This window comes from Salvelinus alpinus, chromosome 31 (genome assembly GCF_045679555.1).
Source record: "Salvelinus alpinus chromosome 31, SLU_Salpinus.1, whole genome shotgun sequence".
NCBI lineage: Eukaryota > Metazoa > Chordata > Actinopteri > Salmoniformes > Salmonidae > Salvelinus > Salvelinus alpinus.
Window position 1 is genome coordinate 23,001,838 of NC_092116.1, and position 19,868 is coordinate 23,021,705.

Consider the following 19,868-nt stretch of genomic DNA (forward strand, 5'->3'; position numbering starts at 1 on the left):
TTATTAATAGGTAGCATTGACAGTGACACTTAAATGAATGAAAAAGACAAAATAACCACTATTTTTGAATTTTATTACAAAAAAAAAAAGTCTGGATTTTTAATTAACAATTCAACAGTCTACCTATCCAGGATTAACAGAAAGATGGAGGAAAGCGGTGGGGAAATGAGAGACATTGTGAGGTTCTTGAGCGTCAGTCTGTACAAACCCCCATTAAAAAAACGGAATATTGATATCGGCTCTGCCCCCCCTCCCAACATATTAATCGCTCAACAAATAAACTATGTCCAAGAAGGATAGAACAGTAGAAAGGAGGAATGGATGATTATTTGTTGTCACTAAATCTTATAAAAATGCTTAGAAGATACTGCATCATCACTGCTTAATATATTGGTTTAGAAACAATTTAACAGAAAAACAGTAGTTTGCAATTAAAACCCTTTCAACACACACACACACACACACCTGGCCGTTGGAAACAGGGGAGTGAGTTGCCAAAGGAATGGAGGGAGGAATGAACCGTCTATCGTCAGGTACGATATGCCCATTTAATCACGACACTCACGGTCTAATACAAACGCACGGGGGTGCTACTACCTCTATATACAGATCGTATAGCGTGTGTGTGTGTTTGCGTATGAGAGAAAGACGAAGGGAAGTGACAGAGCGAAGACGAATTAGAGCGGGGGATTGAATCAACAATGTTTTTGGCAGTGTGTGCATAGGTGACAGTCTGGTGGTGGGTGTCATTCAGTGACGCCGTTTCTTCTTGGCACTGGGAGGCGGGGCTGACGAGCGACCCTTCCTCTTAGCTGACGAGGTCTCCTCCGCGTCCTCATAGTGAGACTCTTTGTCGGCTAGGAGTGGAGGCACGAGACAGACACTCAATACCAAAACATTTGAAACGGATTTCACATTACACGAAGTGTCTCATTATCAAAACACACGGGGACAAAACTGTCATAGGTCAGTGAAGAAGTTCCAATTCATATTGGATAACAAAGTTGTATTATTTTTCAGTGTTTCTATACCATGGACCTCTTACTTCAGGGATGGTAACTAGCCTTTTCCCTCCTTGGGGAGAATGTAGAGTAGACTCACCTTTCCTGGCCTCCTCTTCCAACTCATCCCAGTCTTTACCACTCTCCTCTTCACTGCCCAGCGACGCACTGTAGTCTGAAATACACACGCACACACTACTAAGTCTCTGTATATTTGTATGTGTGTGTGTGTGTGTCTCAACATGACTTGTTACCATTACCGGAGTCCTCGCTCTCCGAGTCATAATCTTCATCACTGTCTTCCTCCTCTACCTCACTCTCGTCTGCCGAGGGGTTAAACGTCCCGTCTTCCCCCGACTCAGAGTCATCCTCTGCTCCTTCCCCCTGAGACAGATGGAGAGAGAAAAATACATTTGTCCAACAACTTAACTTTAATACTATGTTTTCTATCTTGTAATAATAGCACACACACACACACAGCCCTCACCTCACTCTCCGGGTCTAAGAAAGACCAGCCCCCCTGTTCAAAGAAGCCCTCTGGATCGTCCACTATAGTCTTCATGATCTTAGTCCAGTTCAGAGACTGGACCCCCTCTGTGTACTTGATATCACAGGAACTGGAGAGAGAGAGGTGGGGTGGAGAGCGAGTGAGGAGGACAGAGAGGAGAGCGAGACAGGTTTTTTAAGTATTTATTTCTTTTGAGGAGCAACACTTGGTAAAACTCTACTAAAACACAAACAATTTAAAATCTAATTCCTTTCCCCCCCCAAAACAAATTCATAGTTAAAAAGGAGGAGACAAAATCCACAAAGTGATTGGTTGATGGCTATATGACATTTAGCAGACAGTTAATCCAGAGCGTTTTACAGATGTGCTTATATTTTCGTATATCGGTTGCACAATCTGAAATCAAACCCACGACTTCAGCGTTGCGAGTGCCACACTACCATCTGAGCCACACGGATCCAGTCGACTCGAGTCACTCCTTGATGGGGTCGAGTGAGTTGACTGACCGGCTAATAAATTGATTGGTTAATCCGTGTTTTCAGTAAAGCCAGGGGGTATGTCCCCTGAATTTTTGGGGGGCAGAACAAGGTCCATTTGTGGTGGCCTCTGGTACATTCTAATGCCTTGATTCCATCCGAAATGCACAGCTACATTATGAAATACTTTAACTTTACCTCCCAGATTGGTAATACGAGTTGTAGAAAGACTACAATTAAAATGAATGAATTCAGTGTGTTACTTGTTATGGATATCGTCTAGGCCAAGACCTACATGATCAGGACTATTTTCTAAGTAAGAGAACCTTTAACATTAAACCTGTTCTAATGAAATTAAAAGTAATTTAGTTTTACTGCAAAATATGAATTGCCACAATGCTTGTTCTTTAAATGATGTATATTATTGGATCTGCTGCTGTCGACACCTAGGATAAGGAAACCAATGTTATTTTGTAATTTGGGTGAACTACCACTAAGAGTTTGGCCTGTCAATCACTGTGGGTGGAATTTTCAGAGGGGGCAGGATGTTTGTGAGTCAGAGTTGGTAGGGTTTCAGACCTGTCAATCACTGTGGGTGGGACTTTGAGGAAAGGCAGTAGATTAGTAATCTAGTCAGAAAAACCGGTCTAGGTTAATTGATGTACTTACTTGAGCCACTCCTTGATGGGGTCCAGTGAGTTGACGGGCACGGCGTTGATCATGGTGACCTTCTTGCTGTAGTCCTTGTAGACGATGACCACGTCAAAGTTCTTCAGGTGGAACTGAACACGCTCAAAATGCACCAGCTCCACCTCATCCAGAGTCACCACGAACGGAGGCTGGGGAAGGAGAGAGGAAGGAATGAAAACATAGTACACTGCTGAGAGCATGTCCCTTTTAACCTACTGAGGATTATATTATTAGATCTGTAGTAAAATATCTGCCTCAAGGCCTAGCTTGGCTTAAAACACATGGGAGTAAGCAAGCAGTGCTGCTGGCTATATCAGTGAAGGTGTAGTACTACTAGCAGTAACACTAGTGCTAGTAGTAGTAACACCAGTACTAGTACTAGTAGTAGTAGTAACGCCATTAGTAGTAACACTAGTACTAGTAGTAGTAACACCAGTAGTAGTAGTAGTAACACCAGTAGTAGTAGTAGTAACACCAGTACTAGTAACACCAGTACTAGTAACGCCAGTAGTAGTAGTAGTAACAACAGTAGTAGTAGTAGTAGTAGTAGTAGTAACGCCAGTAGTAGTAGTAACACTAGTAGTAACGCCAGTAGTAGTAGTAGTAACACTAGTAGTAGTAGTAGTAGTAGTAGTAGTAGTAGTAGTATTAACACCAGTACTAGTAGTAGCAGTAGTAACACCAGTACCAGTAGTAGCAGTAGTAACACCAGTACTAGTAGTAACACCAGTACTAGTAACACCAGTACTTACATATCTGTTCAATCTAACCCTGGAATGTAATGAAATTCCAAAAATCTGGAAATCAGCATTTGTCCTACCACTTTTGAAAGGAGGAGATCCAACTATTTTAAATAATTATAGGCCAATCTCAAAGCTGTCACCCCTGGTGAAAATACTTGAAACCCTTGTGAGTGAACAGCTAAAAGAGTTTATTTACTAACTCTTTTATCAATGTACCAATCTTGCTTCAGGAAGAAGCATAGGGCAATTACAGCAGCCATGAAGGTTTTAAATGATATCACTGAAGCCCTTGACAAAAAACAGCACTGTGTCTCACTTTTTTATTGATCTCTAAGGCTTTTGATACAGTTGATCATGCTATACTAAGGCAGAGATTGTCGAGTGTAGGTCTTTCAGAGCATGCAGTTGCATGGTTTGCCAACTATCTGTCTGATTGCACTCAATTTGATGGGCTTATGTCTGTTAAATTGTCTGTCTTTAATGGTGTGCCCCAAGGCTCTGTACTTGGTCCTCTTATTCACAATTTATATAAATGATTTAGACAAATGTCCAAAATGCGCAACTTCATTTTTATGCTGATGATACTGTTATTTACTGTTGTGCCTCGTCTCTTACAAAATCTTTCCAGAACTTGCAAACTGCTTTTTATACTGTTCAACATACCTTGTGTCAATTGAAGCTTATCCTCAATACTGACAAAACTAAACTAATGGTGTTTTCTAAAGCAAGAAATAGACCTCTGAATCTTTCACCTATTACTACCTGTCAGGGCAAGGAGATTGAGGTTGTAACCTCAAAAATATCTTGTTATTTTAATTGATGACGGCCTCTAATTTAAATTGCATATTCAACAACTTACAAAAAAATTGAAGCTGAAATTGGGATTTTATTTTAGGAATAAGGCCTGTTTTTCTTTTGAAGCCAGAAGGAGGCTAGTATCAGCTACATTTATGCCTTTACTAGACTATGGGGATATTTTATATATGAATGATTCCACTCAGTGTTTGAGGTCAATTGACACCCTTTACCATGGCACTTTGAGATTTATTTTAAACTGCAAAACCCTTACGCACCACTGCACTTTGTATACCAGGGTTGGCTGGCCTTCTCTAGTCACTCGTAGGCTCAGTCACTGGTATACTTTTATTTATAAAGCCATTTTGGGTTTACTACCTTTTTATTTGGGCATTTTTATTGTTCAGAAATGTGGTGGGTACTCTCTTCGTTCGCTGGACTTTATCCTGCTAACTGTTCCAAATGTCCCAACTGAATTCAGTAAAAGGGCTTTTATGTACTCTGCGCCATCGTCTTGGAACGCCTTACAAAATACTTTTAAACTGGAAGAACTTGTCTGCAGACTTGAAGCTTTTGTTTTAGATGGGTGAACCATTGCCTTGAGCACATCTATGACCTGCATGGAAATGGTGGAGTATAGTGTTATACAGTCAATAATAACTGAAACATTAATAATACCTTAGGTGTAAAACAAGCAAGCAAGGTAAAACAAACTCATTGGTTTTTCCCTGCTCGTGAATAATAATAATGCTCAATGGATTAAAGTTATTTTCCCTATTATCCCCCTTTGGTTGAAGGATAATGGTTACACACAGGATGTGTCCCAAATGGCACACCATTTCCTATGTGTATTGAACTACTTTTGGTTATAATGTAGCAGTACTAGCAGCAGGAGCAGTACTAGCAGCGGGAGCAGTACTAGCAGCGGGAGCAGAAACAGTACCAGCAGCGGGAGCAGAAACAGTACCAGCAGCGGGAGCAGTACCAGCAGCGGGAGCAGTACCAGCAGCGGGAGCAGCAACAGTACTAGCAGCGGGAGCAGTACTAGCAGCGGGAGCAGTACTAGCAGCGGGAGCAGTAACAGTACTAACAGCGGGAGCAGCACTGGCAGCGGGCGCCGCAGCGGCACTGGCAGCGGGAGCCGTAGCGGCCCTGGCAGCGGGAGCCGTAGCGGCCCTGGCAGCGGGAGCCGTAGCGGCCCTGGCAGCGGGAGCCGTAGCGGCCCTGGCAGCGGGAGCCGTAACGGCCCTGGCAGCGGGAGCCGTAACGGCCCTGGCAGCGGGAGCCGTAACGGCACTGGCAGCGGGAGCCGTAACGGCACTGGCAGCGGGAGCCGTAACGGCACTGGCAGCCGTAACGGCACTGGCAGCGGGAGCCGTAACGGCACTGGCAGCGGGAGCCGTAACGGCACTGGCAGCGGGAGCCGTAACGGCACTGGCAGCCGTAACGGCACTGGCAGCGGGAGCCGTAACGGCACTGGCAGCCGTAACGGCACTGGCAGCCGTAACGGCACTGGCAGCGGGAGCCGTAACGGCACTGGCAGCCGTAACGGCACTGGCAGCGGGAGCCGTAACGGCACTGGCAGCGGGAGCCGTAACGGCACTGGCAGCGGGAGCCGTAACGGCACTGGCAGCGGGAGCCGTAACGGCACTGGCAGCGGGAGCCGTAACGGCCCTGGCAGCGGGAGCCGTAACGGCACTGGCAGCGGGAGCCGTAACGGCACTGGCAGCGGGAGCCGTAACGGCACTGGCAGCGGGAGCCGTAACGGCACTAGCAGCGGGAGCAGTAACGGCACTAGCAGCGGGAGCAGTAACGGCACTAGCAGCGGGAGCAGTAACGGCACTAGCAGCGGGAGCAGTAACGGCACTAGCAGCGGGAGCAGTAACGGCACTAGCAGCGGGAGCAGTAACGGCACTAGCAGCGGGAGCAGTAACGGCACTAGCAGCGGGAGCAGTAACGGCACTAGCAGCGGGAGCAGTAACGGCACTAGCAGCGGGAGCAGTAACGGTACTAGCAGCGGGAGCAGTAACGGTACTAGCAGCGGGAGCAGTAACGGTACTAGCAGCGGGAGCAGTAACGGTACTAGCAGCGGGAGCAGTAACGGCACTAGCAGCGGGAGCAGTAACGGCACTAGCAGCGGGAGCAGTAACGGCACTAGCAGCGGGAGCAGTAACGGCACTAGCAGCGGGAGCAGTAACGGCACTAGCAGCGGGAGCAGTAACGGCACTAGCAGCGGGAGCAGTAACGGTACTAGCAGCGGGAGCAGTAACGGTACTAGCAGCGGGAGCAGTAACAGTACTAGCAGTAACAGTACTAGCAGCGGGAGCAGTAACAGTACTAGCAGCGGGAGCAGTAGCAGTACTAGCAGCGGGAGCAGTAACAGTACTAGCAGCGGGAGCAGTAACAGTACTAGCAGCGGGAGCAGCAGAAGCAGTACTAGCAGCGGGAGCAGTAACAGTACTAGCAGCGGGAGCAGTAACAGTACTAGCAGCGGGAGCAGTAACAGTACTAGCAGCGGGAGCAGTAACAGTACTAGCAGCGGGAGCAGTAACAGTACTAGCAGCGGGAGCAGTAACAGTACTAGCAGCGGGAGCAGTAACAGTACTAGCAGCGGGAGCAGTAGCAGTACTAGCAGCGGGAGCAGTAGCAGTACTAGCAGCGGGAGCAGTAACAGTACTAGCAGCGGGAGCAGTAACAGTACTAGCAGCGGGAGCAGTAACAGTACTAGCAGCGGGAGCAGTAACAGTACTAGCAAGCGGGAGCAGTAACAGTACTAGCAGCGGGAGCAGTAACAGTACTAGCAGCGGGAGCAGTAGCAGTACTAGCAGTAACAGTACTAGCAGCGGGAGCAGTAACAGTACTAGCAGCGGGAGCAGTAACAGTACTAGCAGCGGGAGCAGTAACAGTACTAGCAGCGGGAGCAGTAACAGTACTAGCAGCGGGAGCAGTAACAGTACCAGCAGCGGGAGCAGTAACAGTACTAGCAGCGGGAGCAGTAACAGTACTAGTAGGCACTCACCCATTCAGTGGTGTTACACAGGGAACTGGAGGTGGGCTGCAGCAGACAGGTACTCCTGTAGGGTGCGCCCTGGAACCTGAACACAGACAGTAATGTCCTCTAACATTAACTTCAACAGTTTCATACAGTTCCTTATTGAACACCCAACTTCGTGCTTAAAGGAAAGAGTCACCCATCATATGATGCAAAACTCGGCCATTGCTCAGATACAACATGAAATGTCCACGGGAATCAATATAACAACGCTCAGAGGCACAAAAAGTATACAAAATGTTTCCTTTAAATACTCACACGCTTTCTCAAAATGCCCTAACCCTTACCCTGTCCATATCCCTCTCCTCCTTCCCTCTGCATCACTGCATCCATCCATCCCTCCACCCCCCGCCTCTTCCTCCCATAATACACACGTTTTCTCAAAATGCCCTAACCCTTACCCTGTCCATATCCCTCTGCATCCCTACCATAACTCTCCTCCACCCCCCCCCCCCCCCCCCTCATACCCAAGGTCTCGGAAGGGCACTTCGAACTCCAGCGCCTCCTTGGTGAGGGTCTCCACCTTCTCGATGAAGTTCTTGAAGGCAGACTTGAGCTTGTGTCTCATCTCCCTCTCCATCTGCTCGGCGTACAGGTCGTCGCGGTCGTGCATGTGCTGGTGCTTGCCCAGGTCTGTGGTGATCTCGCCCACCTAAGAGGAAATAAGGTAGGATGAGACAATATATTACGGTAAGATAAAACATAGGATAACAACTTCATTTAAATTCATATTTACCTCTGTGTAGAACTGCACGTCTGTGTGACGCTTCTTACCAAACATGATGGCGTTCTGATGGAGGACGAGAGGGGTGGGATAAGTCAAAATGGACGCACAAACACATCTAAACTAAATCAAGACCACGCCAAGTGCCACGGGGGAAAGCATAGACCCAAATACCCACAGCTTGATTACCAACGCATAGAAAGTCAGACATCTTGTACTTAGCCTAAGGTTACACACACCTTGAGGTGGAAGTGCAGTACGATGATCATTTCTCCGTCACAGGGCTGGAAGAGGGAGTGTTTAATGTTGTTGTAGAGAATGTCCACTTTGTCCCCACGGACGGACGTGAAACGGAAACCTGGACAGACAGACATGTTATTTACCAGGTTCTGTCCTGGATAGACATACATGTTTACCAGGTTCGTTGAGGCTGGAGGGACACTTTTTTTGTCCTACTACACCCCACTTTGCTTACTTTTTAGAGAAAAATTTGCTTACTACGACTGATATGCAGTTGTCTCACCTAGCCATCTTCAGATGAATGCACTAAGTCACTCTGGATAAAAGAGTCAGCTAATATGACAAATGTTGATTGAGAATACACAGCATTCTTATAGTCTTTACAGCAATCCTGTGATCTGGGATGAAACTCAACCATTTCTCTCTTTCCCCTCTGTTCGTTCCTCCACTCCTCTCTCAATTCCTTGTTAATGGAACCCTTTCCTCACCGTTGGTATGGGCCTCCAGCGACCCCTGCATCCTCTTCTGGGCGATGTTGGGTCTGATGTAGAGGTCTTTGAGTTTGGGGTTGGAGCGGTTCAGGTTGATGACCAGCGAGTCCTGCTTGACGATGCCCTCCTTCTCCTTCTCCTCAGCCTCCCGTGTCTTATAGCGCTTCTGCACTTCCTTGATGATGCGGAAGGCGTTCTGGAGGTTAGTGGACGGGACCGTTGGGTCGCCAGGCGCCTTGAGGTTCGACGCCCGGTACGTACTGAGGGTGGGGGGGTATGAGCAACGTCAGACACAGCAGCAGGTGGATAAAGATGGATACAGCACACACACGGACTATCAGTCCATCTGCTTGATATTTGACAACAGTGAAACATGCAGTACATGGGCACTCAGTCACAGACACATTTCCTCTCACATTTCTTTGACAAAGGTGGCATCAGGGTTGGGGAAGATGTTGCCCTCGTTGCGTCCCAGAGAGCTGCCGGGAACATAGAAGTTTATCCTCAGGTACGTCCAGTCCCCTTCCACCGACGAACTGATGTTCTAGACAGACAGAGGGACACAGCAATGTAATTTTTTTTCCTAAGATAGGTATAGTCTTAAATTTGGTCAAATTGTGATTAGTGTCTGTGTGTGTGTGTGTGTGTGTGTGTGTGGTACCTTGATGGTAGCGATATGGAAAGGGGTGGCAATACCGAAGACAGGCATGACAACCGTCTCATATTTCTTGTCAATGAAAATCTTCATGTCTCGAACATCTTTCTCTCGAGGCATCTGAGAGCCGTTCTTGTAGGAGACATTGGACTTTCTGGACCTAGAAGAGAGAGAAGGAAATACTGCATTTAATTCATTGGTGACGTCAAGCATTTTTGGAAAGACCATCTACATAAACATAGGGAGTGAGTGAAATCCGGAATTACTTAATCATGTAAATGTATCTGTTCTAGTTGTTTTCTACGAAACATCATTTAGACAAACATAATACTATAAATATAAACATAATTCTCTCTCGTTCTTCCACCTCCCCCCAATCATGTAGATTCTACCAACTCTCCTCCTCTGTTCCATTCCACTCCTTTAACTTCTCTAGGATAGGGGGCAGCATTTTCACATTTGGATGAAAAGCATACCCAAATTCAACTGCCAGCTACTCATCCCCAGAAGCTAAGATATGCATATTATTAGTAGATTTGGATAGAAAACACTCTGAAGTTTCTAAAACGGTTTGAATCATGTCTGAGTTTAACAGCACTTATTTAGCAGGCGAAACCCCGTGGACAAACCATTCAGATTTTTATTTTGAGGTCACTCTTTTCAATGGATTTTCATTGGGAATCCAGATTTCTAATTGACCTTCTTGCAGTTCCTACCGCTTCCACTGGATGTCAACAGTCTTTGGAAATTGGTTGAGGTTTTTTTCCTTTGTGTAATGAAGAAGTACGGCCATCCAGAACGAGGGTCACTTAAAGTGTACTGTTTGTTAGAGGCGCATGACCAGAAAGCTAGCTACAGTTTGTTTTAATCCTGTATCACAGATCATCCCATCTTCAATTTTATCAATTATTTACGCTAAGAAATACCTAAAGTTGTATTACAAAAGTAGTTTGAAATGTTTTGGCAAAGTTTACAGGTAACTTTTGAGATATTTTGTAGTCACGTTGCACAAGTTGAAACCGGTGTTTTTCTGGATCAAACGTGCCAAATAAATGGACATTTTGGATATACACTGCTCAAAAAAATAAAGGGAACACTAAAATAACACATCCTAGATCTGAATGAATGAACTATTCTTATTAAATACTTTTTTCTTTACATAGTTGAATGTGCTGACAACAAAATCACACAAAAATGATCAATGGAAATCAAAATTTATCAACTCTGGATTTGGAGTCACTCTCAAAATTAAAGTGTAAAACCACACTACAGGCTGATCCAACTTTGATGTAATGTCCTTAAAACAAGTCCTCAGATAATAGCATTGTTTGCTTTCGCCGAAAAGCCTATTTGAATTCTGACATGTTGGCTGGATTCACAACCAGTGTAGCTTTAATTTGGTATCTTTCATGTGTGATTTAATGAAAGTTAGATTTTTATAGTAATTTATTTGAATTTGCCGCTCTGCATTTTCTCTGGCTTTTGGCCAAGTGAGACAGTAGCGTCCCCCCTAAACTCAGATTTTTGGATATAAATATGAACTTTCCCGAACAAAACATACATGTATTGTGTAACATGAAGTCCTATGAGTGTCATCTGATGAAGATCAAAGGTTAGTGATTAATTTTATCTCTATTTATGGTTTTTGTTACTCCTCTCTTTGGCTGGAAAAATGTCTGTGTTCTTCTGTGACTTGGCTCTGACCTAACATAATCGTTTGGTGTGCTTTCGTCGTAAAGCCTATTTGAATTCTGACATGTTGGCTGGATTCACAACAAGTGTAGCTTTAATTTGGTATCTTTCATTTATGATTTCATGAAAGTTAGATTTTTATAGTAATTTATTTGAATTTGGCGCTCTGCATTTTTACTGGCTTTTAGCCAAGTGGGACGTTAGCGTCCCACATATCCCAGAGAAGTTAACTATTACCAGCCTCCTCTCATTCTGGTCTCCCATCTCCCTCCAATTATTATACCATCATCCCATCTCCTCCTCTTCTTCTTTCCCCCTCGTTCACTCACTTCTGGACCTGTTGCTCTCCTTTCTGTTCTGTCAGACGTCTCTTGGCCTCCTCGTTCACCTGATTGGCCAGCTCCTTCTGGTGAGCCCGCCTCTTCTCCTCCGCCGTCATCTCATTCTGACCAAACAAATAACAGTTTCTCACATTCTGACCAATCAAAAAGACAGCATTTAATCTCATACACAGAAACTGAGATGGTGTAAGTATAGTGAATTTCTCTCAAGCACACACACGGACGACACACACACACACCCTAGTCCTGTCCTGGAGTAAAGCTTGTCCACGCGCTCCCTTTCCCAGTAGTTCCTCTGCATCATCAGCATCTTCCTCATCATCCTCCTCCTCATCGTTCTGTCAAGAAGAAACAAATCATATATTTTGGGGGGAGGGGGCTAAACTGGATAGTTTTGGTCCTGGATGCTGATTGGCTGAAACAGCATTTCAGCTATGTGTATATCAGACAATATACCACAGGCCTTGTTGCTTAAATATAAACAGTTACGAGGACATAGAGCCCTAAATAAACATTAAAATATTTTAAATAGATCTGCATCTTTCAGGGTTTGTGAGGGACAGAGTGAATCAAGAAGCAGAGAGACGGCGGCCATCTTTCGTACCTTTAGGAAGATTCCGACGTTCTTTATCTTCTTCTTGACCGGAGTGAGAACTGTCGCTGGATCATCCTTCAAGATATACATTTTAAGTGTTTCTTTACTGCCATCACTGAGCTAATACAACAACCCAAATGTGATTGATAGAAAACTGTTTGAGTCACTTTAAAAAAAAAGTTTGAAGTATATCCCCTGCCCTCCCTCATCCTTCCATCCCCTGCCCTCCCTCATCCTTCCATCCCCTGCCCTCCCTCATCCTTCCATCCCCTGCCCTTCCTATCTCCTACCTCGTTGATCTGTACGGAGTCTCCTATGAACAGGGCGTATTTCTTCTGCTCCTCCTTCTTCCCCTCCTTATTCACCAGGTCAGCGAAACCCAGGCTGATGCTCAGTACCATGCCTGTAAAACACACACACGCAACACACAGGCAACACACAGTTATGAAAGTGTCCGCTCTACACACCATTTAAAATGGCCTGTGTATGAGACACAAAATACAATGTCTACAAAGTATCCTACTTATATTCAGTAAAACACCTTAGTGACTTGAGTGCTCACCTTTCTTCAGTTTGTACTGGTTCTTACTGTTCAGGACCAGGGAACCCTCTCTGAACTCTATTCCCATGGCAAACCTACAGCAGGGAGAGGGGACGCACAAAATCAACACATGATACATACTCTGTCCTCAATAGGCTTGGGCAGTTTACCGTAATACTGTATTTACCAGCCAGATTGGCAGGTGGTCACACAGAGCATTTGGGAGCAGTATTTTCTTTTTTTCTTCCCTTAATACAAAACCCATGTTAAAAAATTAAAATTTTAAATAAATGAGTGTCAGCTCTGGAAGAGAAAATATCAAACCTAGTGGTGAAAGCAGGTACTGGGGTCTGTGATTAATCTTCACTATAATTTATTTCAGAATAAAATGTGGATGGTAAAATAAGGGCATTCACCAGCTACTGTGGCTGGTGGACCAAATGTACATTTCCCACCCTGTTTGAAATAGCCACGGGATGGTATTTTCCAATACCGTTGAATCTATTTCTTTTAAGTTTAAAATAAATAAATGTGTATATCTTTAAGTAAATACCTGCAGTCAAATGTAAACAAATTGCTGCACAAAACTAGAGACAAATAAGATTTTTGTGCATATGGAACATTTCTAGGATCTTTTATTTCAGCTCATGAAAAACGAGACCAACACTTTACATCCTGCGTTTATATTTTTGTTTAGGTGTAGATATCTTATAACTATTAACTATCTAAAATGTGCTAAATGCTCTACAGTTGTGCATTTGCTTTGACAATTTAGTAGCTAGTTAGCTATCTAGCTAAGTGGTTAGCTTCTTCCAAAATCAAGCTTGAGTTGGTATCAGCAGAGAATCACTTCCTGGATCAAGAGCCTTGCTGTCTAATATTTGTTGTGTGAGTGCAGCAAACTAAGTAGCATTTTCGAGTTACTTGTATAAGTGTATTAACTGGGATGTCTGTCCTGCAAATACTTTAGATAAGAGTCGCAGACTGTATATACAAGCTCCCAGTAATTTATTGGGTAAACCACCAACGTGTCCGCATCACTGTGCCTTCTTTAAATTTGTATTATTGAACTAGGCAAGTCAGTTAAGAACAAATTCTTATTTACAATGACGGCCTATCCCAGACGATGCTGGGCCAATTGTACGCCGGCTTATGGGACTCCCAAACGGGGCCAGATTTGCTGCAGCCTGGATTCGAACCAGGTACTCCAGTGACACGCCTCTTGCACTGAGATTCAGGGTGATCTTGAAGGCACCACATAGCCTACAGATGACCACATAGCCTACAGATGACCACATAGCCTACAGATGACCACATAGCCTACAGATGACCACATAGCCTACAGATGACCACATAGCCTACAGATGACCACATAGCCTACAGATGACCCGCCGTTAGTCAGCACATCCACCAACATTTTTGGGGTGTGCACCAGCTCATGCTTTTTATTAGACTGCAAATACTCTAGGTCAGAGACTGTATAAAATGTACGCAATGCGCTCGTTAGCATTAAGTTATCATTCTCTATGGGATTTTACATGTACTTGTTAGCATTGCTAATCTTCGGATTGAAGAGGATCAGTGGGGTTTGAAAATAGTGTCCTTTGTGTTCATTGCCAGTATTACAGAATATCCCAGAATGGCACAAGGTCAGTACGAAGGTATGACAATCTGGATTACCGCCCAAGCATAATAATCAATACGAGGCCATGTGTGTGAGAAGGTAAGTGTGTGTGTCCTACCCTAGGTTCTTGGTGAATTTGGCCGCCAGGTCAGGCTTCTCCTTCTTGACGTAGTCCAACACAGCATTGTACACGTCGCAGATCTTTACACCTACAGAGAACAAGGTAAGAGAAAAAAATTGAAATAAAGTCAGGTTACATAAATCATGTGTACTCTACCCCGTAAACACAAACACCCTGCATCTCCCTTCCATCCCTCACCGTGTTTGAGCTCTTTGAGCAGTTCCTCTTCCACCTGCAGTAGGAAGCTGTAGTTGTCCTGCATCTCCTGTGGGGGGTCCACCATCAGGGTCCGGACCAGATTGGAGCAGTACGATTTGTAGCGGATCCCCATGGCACACGTGATGGCCCCAAAGTGCATGTGGTTCTTATCGCTGAAGAGTTATAGCGGCGTTATAAAAAAGGTGTTATAACGTCTTATAAATGAGTCTGCTGTGACAGGTACTGTATGCGTGATACAGAAAGAAGTTGGTCTTTATCATCAAAATGGGTCACATTTTGGATTAACCTGTTAATTATTTTATATTGTTTTGCATGTAGGTTGAGCACTGAAACTAGGTTAAAAAAATATACATCAGTGGGGACGGTCGCTGAAGACGTAGCCATGGAAGTGTTAACTCAAAATGACACAACGACTAGGTTCCAGTTGAACAACGTTTACTTCACCGTACTACCACAGTACATCGTCACCATCACACTCAGGACAGGTCCATCAACTGAGACTCCTGTGCAGGCGCACCAATAACAGAGTGATAGCACCATAATAACAGAAATATAGGGATACTTAAAACATGAACATAACAGGAAGCAGCTGTTTACCTGACGACACTGAACTTGAGGCTGTAGTTGCCCCCACTCTGAATAATGGGGGGGTAACACATCTCGACCGTGGAGGGGTCTGCTCCCCCCAGGTACTTCTTCTCCTCGATGGCCTTCTCCACAGACTCAGCCAGCTTACTGTGGCGCACCTTCTGTTAGGGAACAGAGGAGAGAACACATTCAGGAAACAATGTTTTGTTTGTCATCTTGGGGACAAAATTAGACGATTCAAAACTATTTGGACATACAGTCTAGATCTTAAATTGGTAGTGGGTCAGTCTGGCCCAATTTGACTGTACCTGTCTGAATGACAACAGTGGCTTTCCAAGATGGCTATATCATATGAATGTGATTGCTGGGATGTTGCACCTGTCTACAGGCATTGTAGGAGTGGATAATGAGCGTGACTACAAAGCCTACCTCGTCTGCGTCCACGATCTCCATGACCCGCTCCTTGAAGAACTTGGAGTAGACGTCGCTGGTGACGGCTGCAGCCTTCCTCATCAGAGCCAGTTCCCCATCCTCCTTCACGGCAATGGTGTAGGCTACCACCGCACTGATGTCCACCTGGGGGAAGGTAAGAGAGCGGGAGAGATGGAGACAGGGAGAGCCCATAAGGATTGTGACCTGTTGCAGACCAATAACTAGCTACATGCGGGTCTCTTTTTAATGCAAGACTGCCTCCCGCCACAGACAGACACCAGCTACCCACCATTCTGCAAATTGACACCACATGGAAACAATAATATTTTACTATCAACCCATCTCACCCCTCCCTCCTTCCTTCCTCCCCCAGTCCCTCTTTTCCCACATTCCTCCTTTCGCTCACCTTCTCCAGGCCCTCGGCAGTGATCATGTCGTTCCAGCTCTTCATGTACTCGCCGGGGAACTTGTCCTTGCTGAACACACCCACAGTCTTGCCCTCCTTACTGGCCCTGATCGCCTCCACCATCTTCTCAAAGTTAACCTTGTTGCTCTCGTTCTGAGGGGCGTTAAAGCATTATCCTTCAGCTCAAACACATTGACATGAGTGCATGCACTCACACACACTCTTTCAAACAACGGTCACACCAACTTCTTGTGCCACACACATTAAAGTACTGTACTGAAATGTGAGAATACGCATTGAAAGTGAATCAGGGATAGAACATCCCGAGTCTACCAATCAACGCTTACCTTTTCCCTGACGAGCAGTGTGATTGGTGGAACCCCGTTGGCGTTCTCATTGCCCTTGGTTACAGCCACCTGTTTAAGGAACTCCACCTTCTTTTTGCTGGCCAGGAAGATGATCTTAGACTCACAGAACACCATGATGGTGTCTGTCAGCTCATAACCAAACAGCCATGTCTGGAGAGGAAGGATGAGAGGGTATATGAATTACTCCATGCAATATGCTTATGCTGGAGTGTAAACTACCGAGGTTTCTTCAGTACAGAAGCCATAACACATACAGTGCATTCTGACCACCTCCCCCCCCCTTTCCACTTTGTTACGTAACAACCTTATTCTAAAATGGATTTTAAAAATTGTAACCCTCAATCAACACAAAGCAAAAACAGTAAAAAACTGAAATACCTTTTTACGTAAATATTCAGACTATGAAATATTTGCTATGTCTCTAAATTGAACTTAGGTGCATCCTATTTCTATTGATCATCCTTGAGATGTTTCTACAACTTGATTGGATGTGATTTGGAAAGGCACACACCTGTCTATATAAAAAGGTCCCCCAGTTGACAGTGCATGTCAGAGCAAAAACAAAGCCATGAGGTCGAAGGAATTGTGTTGAAACACAGATCTGGGGAAGGGTACCAAAAATTGTCTGCAGCATTGAAGGTCCCCAAGAACATGCTGGCATCCGTTCTTAAATGGAAGAAGTTTGGAACCACCAAGACTTCCTAGAGCTGGCCGCCCCAGCCAGACTGCGCAATCGGGGGAGAAGGGCCTTGGTGTGGGCGATGACCAAGAACCCAATGGTCACTCTGACAGAGCTCCAGAGTTCCTCTGTGGCGATGGGAGAACATTCCAGGAGGACAACCATTTCTGCAGCACTCCACCAATCAGGCCTGTATGGTGGTGGCCAGACGGAAGACACTCCTCAGTAAACGGCACATGACAGCCCACTTGGAGTTTCCCAAAATGCACCTAAAGGACTCTCAGACCATGAGAAACAAGATTCACTGTTCTTATGAAATCAAGATTGAACTCTTTGGTCTGAATGCCAAGCATCATGTCTGGTGGAAACCTGGCACCATCCCTATGGTTAGGCATAGTGGTGGCAGCATCATGATGTGGGGATGTTTTTCAGCGGCAGGGACTGGGAGACCAGTCAGGATCAAGGGAAAGATGAACGGAGAAAAGTACAGAGATATCCTTGATGAAGTCCTGAGCGCTCTGGAGCAGGTTCTCAGACTGGGGTGAAGGTTCACCTTCCAACAGGACAACAACTCTATGCACATAGCCAAGACAACACAGGAGAGGCTTCGGGACAAGTCTCTGAATGTCCTTGAGTGGCCCAGCCAGAGCTCGGACTTGAACCCGATCCAGAGAGACCGTAAAATAGCTGTGCAGCAATGCTCCCCATCCAACCTGAAAGAGCTTGAGGATCTGCAGAGCAGAATGGGAGAAACTCCCCAAATACAGGTGTGCCAAGCCTGTAGCATCATACCCAAGAAGACTTGAGGCTGTAATCGCTGCCAAAGGTTCTCCAACAAAGTACTGAGAAAAGGGTCTGAATACTTATGTAAATGTGTTCAGTTTTTACATTTGCAAACATTTCTACACCTGTTTTGGCTTTGTCATTATGGGGTAGTGTGTAGATTGAGGGGAGAATTTAAAAAAAAAATCAATTTTAGAATAAGGCTAATGTACCAAAATGTGGAAAAAGTCAAGGAGTCTGAATACTTTCCGAATGCACTGTACTTGTAAATGTGCACACAGTTTTCCCTGATGAGCTCAGTCAGGATTAACTCCTGGATAGGGTTAAATCCACTGGTTTTACCTGCAGGGCAGTGGATTTGGCATACACTATCTCTTCGTCCACCCCAACGGAGACCACCATGGCATCCACTTTGCCAAACTCATCTTCTCCTTTCTAATAGAGAAAAAAATAGATACTTGTTGATTAACATAGAAATGTTTCACATTGTTCAAGCTAAGTCAACCAGTGAGCAAAAAGGTACAGTTAGCCACCGTTGTGGTCGACACGTTGCTTGTTCTTTTTGAGTGCAGGTGATAAGTATGAATAAATGGAAAGTTAGCTAACCAGTTAAGAACATGTTAGCTAAAGTTGATAACTATATATATTGCTATATCTCAATGAAGATTGAGAGAAAGTTGCTAGTGAACTACTGGTTGGCATTCAAATGCAGATGATGAGATCAATCCTTGCGCCCTCAAAAGAAAAAAGTGCATGCAACAAATCACTGCCTGCTTGGCGCGATGTTAAGCTAGTTAGCTACAGTAGCATGCTAGCTTGAAAATGTCAAACTTTGATGTTAGTTATGTGGACAAGAGGCAACTAGCTAGCAATTTCTGTCAAAACATTCCATGGTACTTTCTGACAACGTATTTTGGTGCCAATTCTAGATGTGCAACTTCAGAATGAATTAATATTTTGCTGGACTGGCAACGAGCTAAAGTGGTCGTTCCACAAAGTGCCAGATATGGCTGGTTAGCTAGTTAACTATATATTAGCATAGCTAACGTTAACAGCCTGACTTCGTGGACAATATACAATGCATAATAAGTGGCCATGTTGTAACTATCATTTTTAGGATGTGTAATGTCTCCTGAATGTATTCAATCTACAAGTGTTTCATAACTACATGTAAGTCTATATAATCAAATGTATCATTGCTGTTTGCGCTACTGTAGCAACAAAACCAACCACGGCACTCACTCATGCTGAAAACAAAGTCAAAAAACGCACTTTAAAAACGTGGCTCCCCGCCGTGTCAGCATCCAGAACATGCTTTTACTAGTTTGATATACAAATATTTATATCGTGCTAATTACCTTCCAATTGCCATATAATCGCTTAATTCGGCGGTAGTACGCTTCCTTGTCCAAGTTTACCGCCATAGCGAGTATTTTACAGCTTCAAACTCCAGCTCCTGGCTTCTCAGAGCAGCACAGGCCGGATGAGTGTGGTTGCTGTTTTCTCGCACTTTCCACGCCTTGAAACCTATATCAAAAGAGATGTTTCTTTACTTCTCGATATATGCACGGTGGTTAGGTTCAGTTCTCCTCAAGATGTGACTCTATGGTTGATATATTACCTTTTTTTTTGTATATTTTTAAAAAAATATATATATATATTAAAATACACCCGTTTTGTTAAAAATCGATACAAATATAAAATTCATAATTTTTCTTCTGATTAATAATTACGTAACATCTAGCTGTTTTGTTGCCCACACTGGTGCCAAGCATAAACGACTCGAAATAATGAATACCCTTCCCCCTTCTCAGTTTTCCCCCTCCCCCCCCTGTTCTTACAGTCTGTCGGGCATGTTGATGTTTGATAGGTCAATTACCACACTCGCCCCTATAATGGCAACCACATTATTTTGATAAAATAGCGCCACGTGTTTATAAAATGCTGGTGGACTAATGTATATGCCACACGTGGTTTGCTTATGTTTTTCTCTTGACCCGTGCCTTGATTTCTATCTTTATTGAACGTACATGTTTATTTTTATATCAGTGTATAAAATCGTTTGATGGGGGTTTCTATTTGTGGTATTTCATGCATATTGTTA

At 44.5% G+C, this 19,868-nt stretch overlaps 2 protein-coding genes across 5 annotated transcripts; one reads left to right on the forward strand and one right to left on the reverse strand.

Annotated features, from left to right (window-relative positions):
- Nucleotides 1-56: 56 nt before the first annotated feature.
- LOC139561068 (FACT complex subunit SPT16-like) lies at nt 57-19,624 on the reverse strand. 4 transcript variants are annotated; one of them, XM_071377891.1, is made up of 26 exons: nt 19,606-19,624; nt 19,123-19,291; nt 18,107-18,199; nt 16,282-16,452; nt 15,935-16,087; nt 15,526-15,672; nt 15,106-15,257; nt 14,488-14,660; nt 14,287-14,377; nt 12,566-12,639; nt 12,294-12,406; nt 12,013-12,078; nt 11,648-11,746; nt 11,397-11,512; nt 9,382-9,535; nt 9,137-9,264; nt 8,718-8,980; nt 8,229-8,347; nt 8,002-8,055; nt 7,733-7,917; nt 7,233-7,308; nt 2,655-2,824; nt 1,489-1,618; nt 1,256-1,385; nt 1,102-1,176; nt 57-857 (listed from the first exon to the last, which is right to left on the reverse strand). In XM_071377891.1, the coding sequence occupies exons 2-26, from the start codon at nt 19,186-19,188 to the stop codon at nt 751-753; spliced, it is 3,105 nt and encodes a 1,034-aa protein (XP_071233992.1). In that variant the 5' UTR covers nt 19,189-19,291; nt 19,606-19,624; the 3' UTR covers nt 57-750. The 4 variants fall into 4 exon arrangements, with proteins under 4 accessions (XP_071233992.1, XP_071233993.1, XP_071233990.1 ...); XM_071377892.1 differs by lacking the exon at nt 19,606-19,624 and adding an exon at nt 19,386-19,577 and having other exon boundaries at nt 1,262-1,385; XM_071377889.1 differs by lacking the exon at nt 19,606-19,624 and adding an exon at nt 19,386-19,577.
- Nucleotides 2,847-6,981, forward strand: LOC139560995 (putative per-hexamer repeat protein 5). Its single transcript, XM_071377787.1, has 3 exons — nt 2,847-2,857; nt 3,091-3,453; nt 5,091-6,981. The coding sequence occupies exons 1-3, from the start codon at nt 2,847-2,849 to the stop codon at nt 6,979-6,981; spliced, it is 2,265 nt and encodes a 754-aa protein (XP_071233888.1).
- Nucleotides 19,625-19,868: the final 244 nt, after the last annotated feature.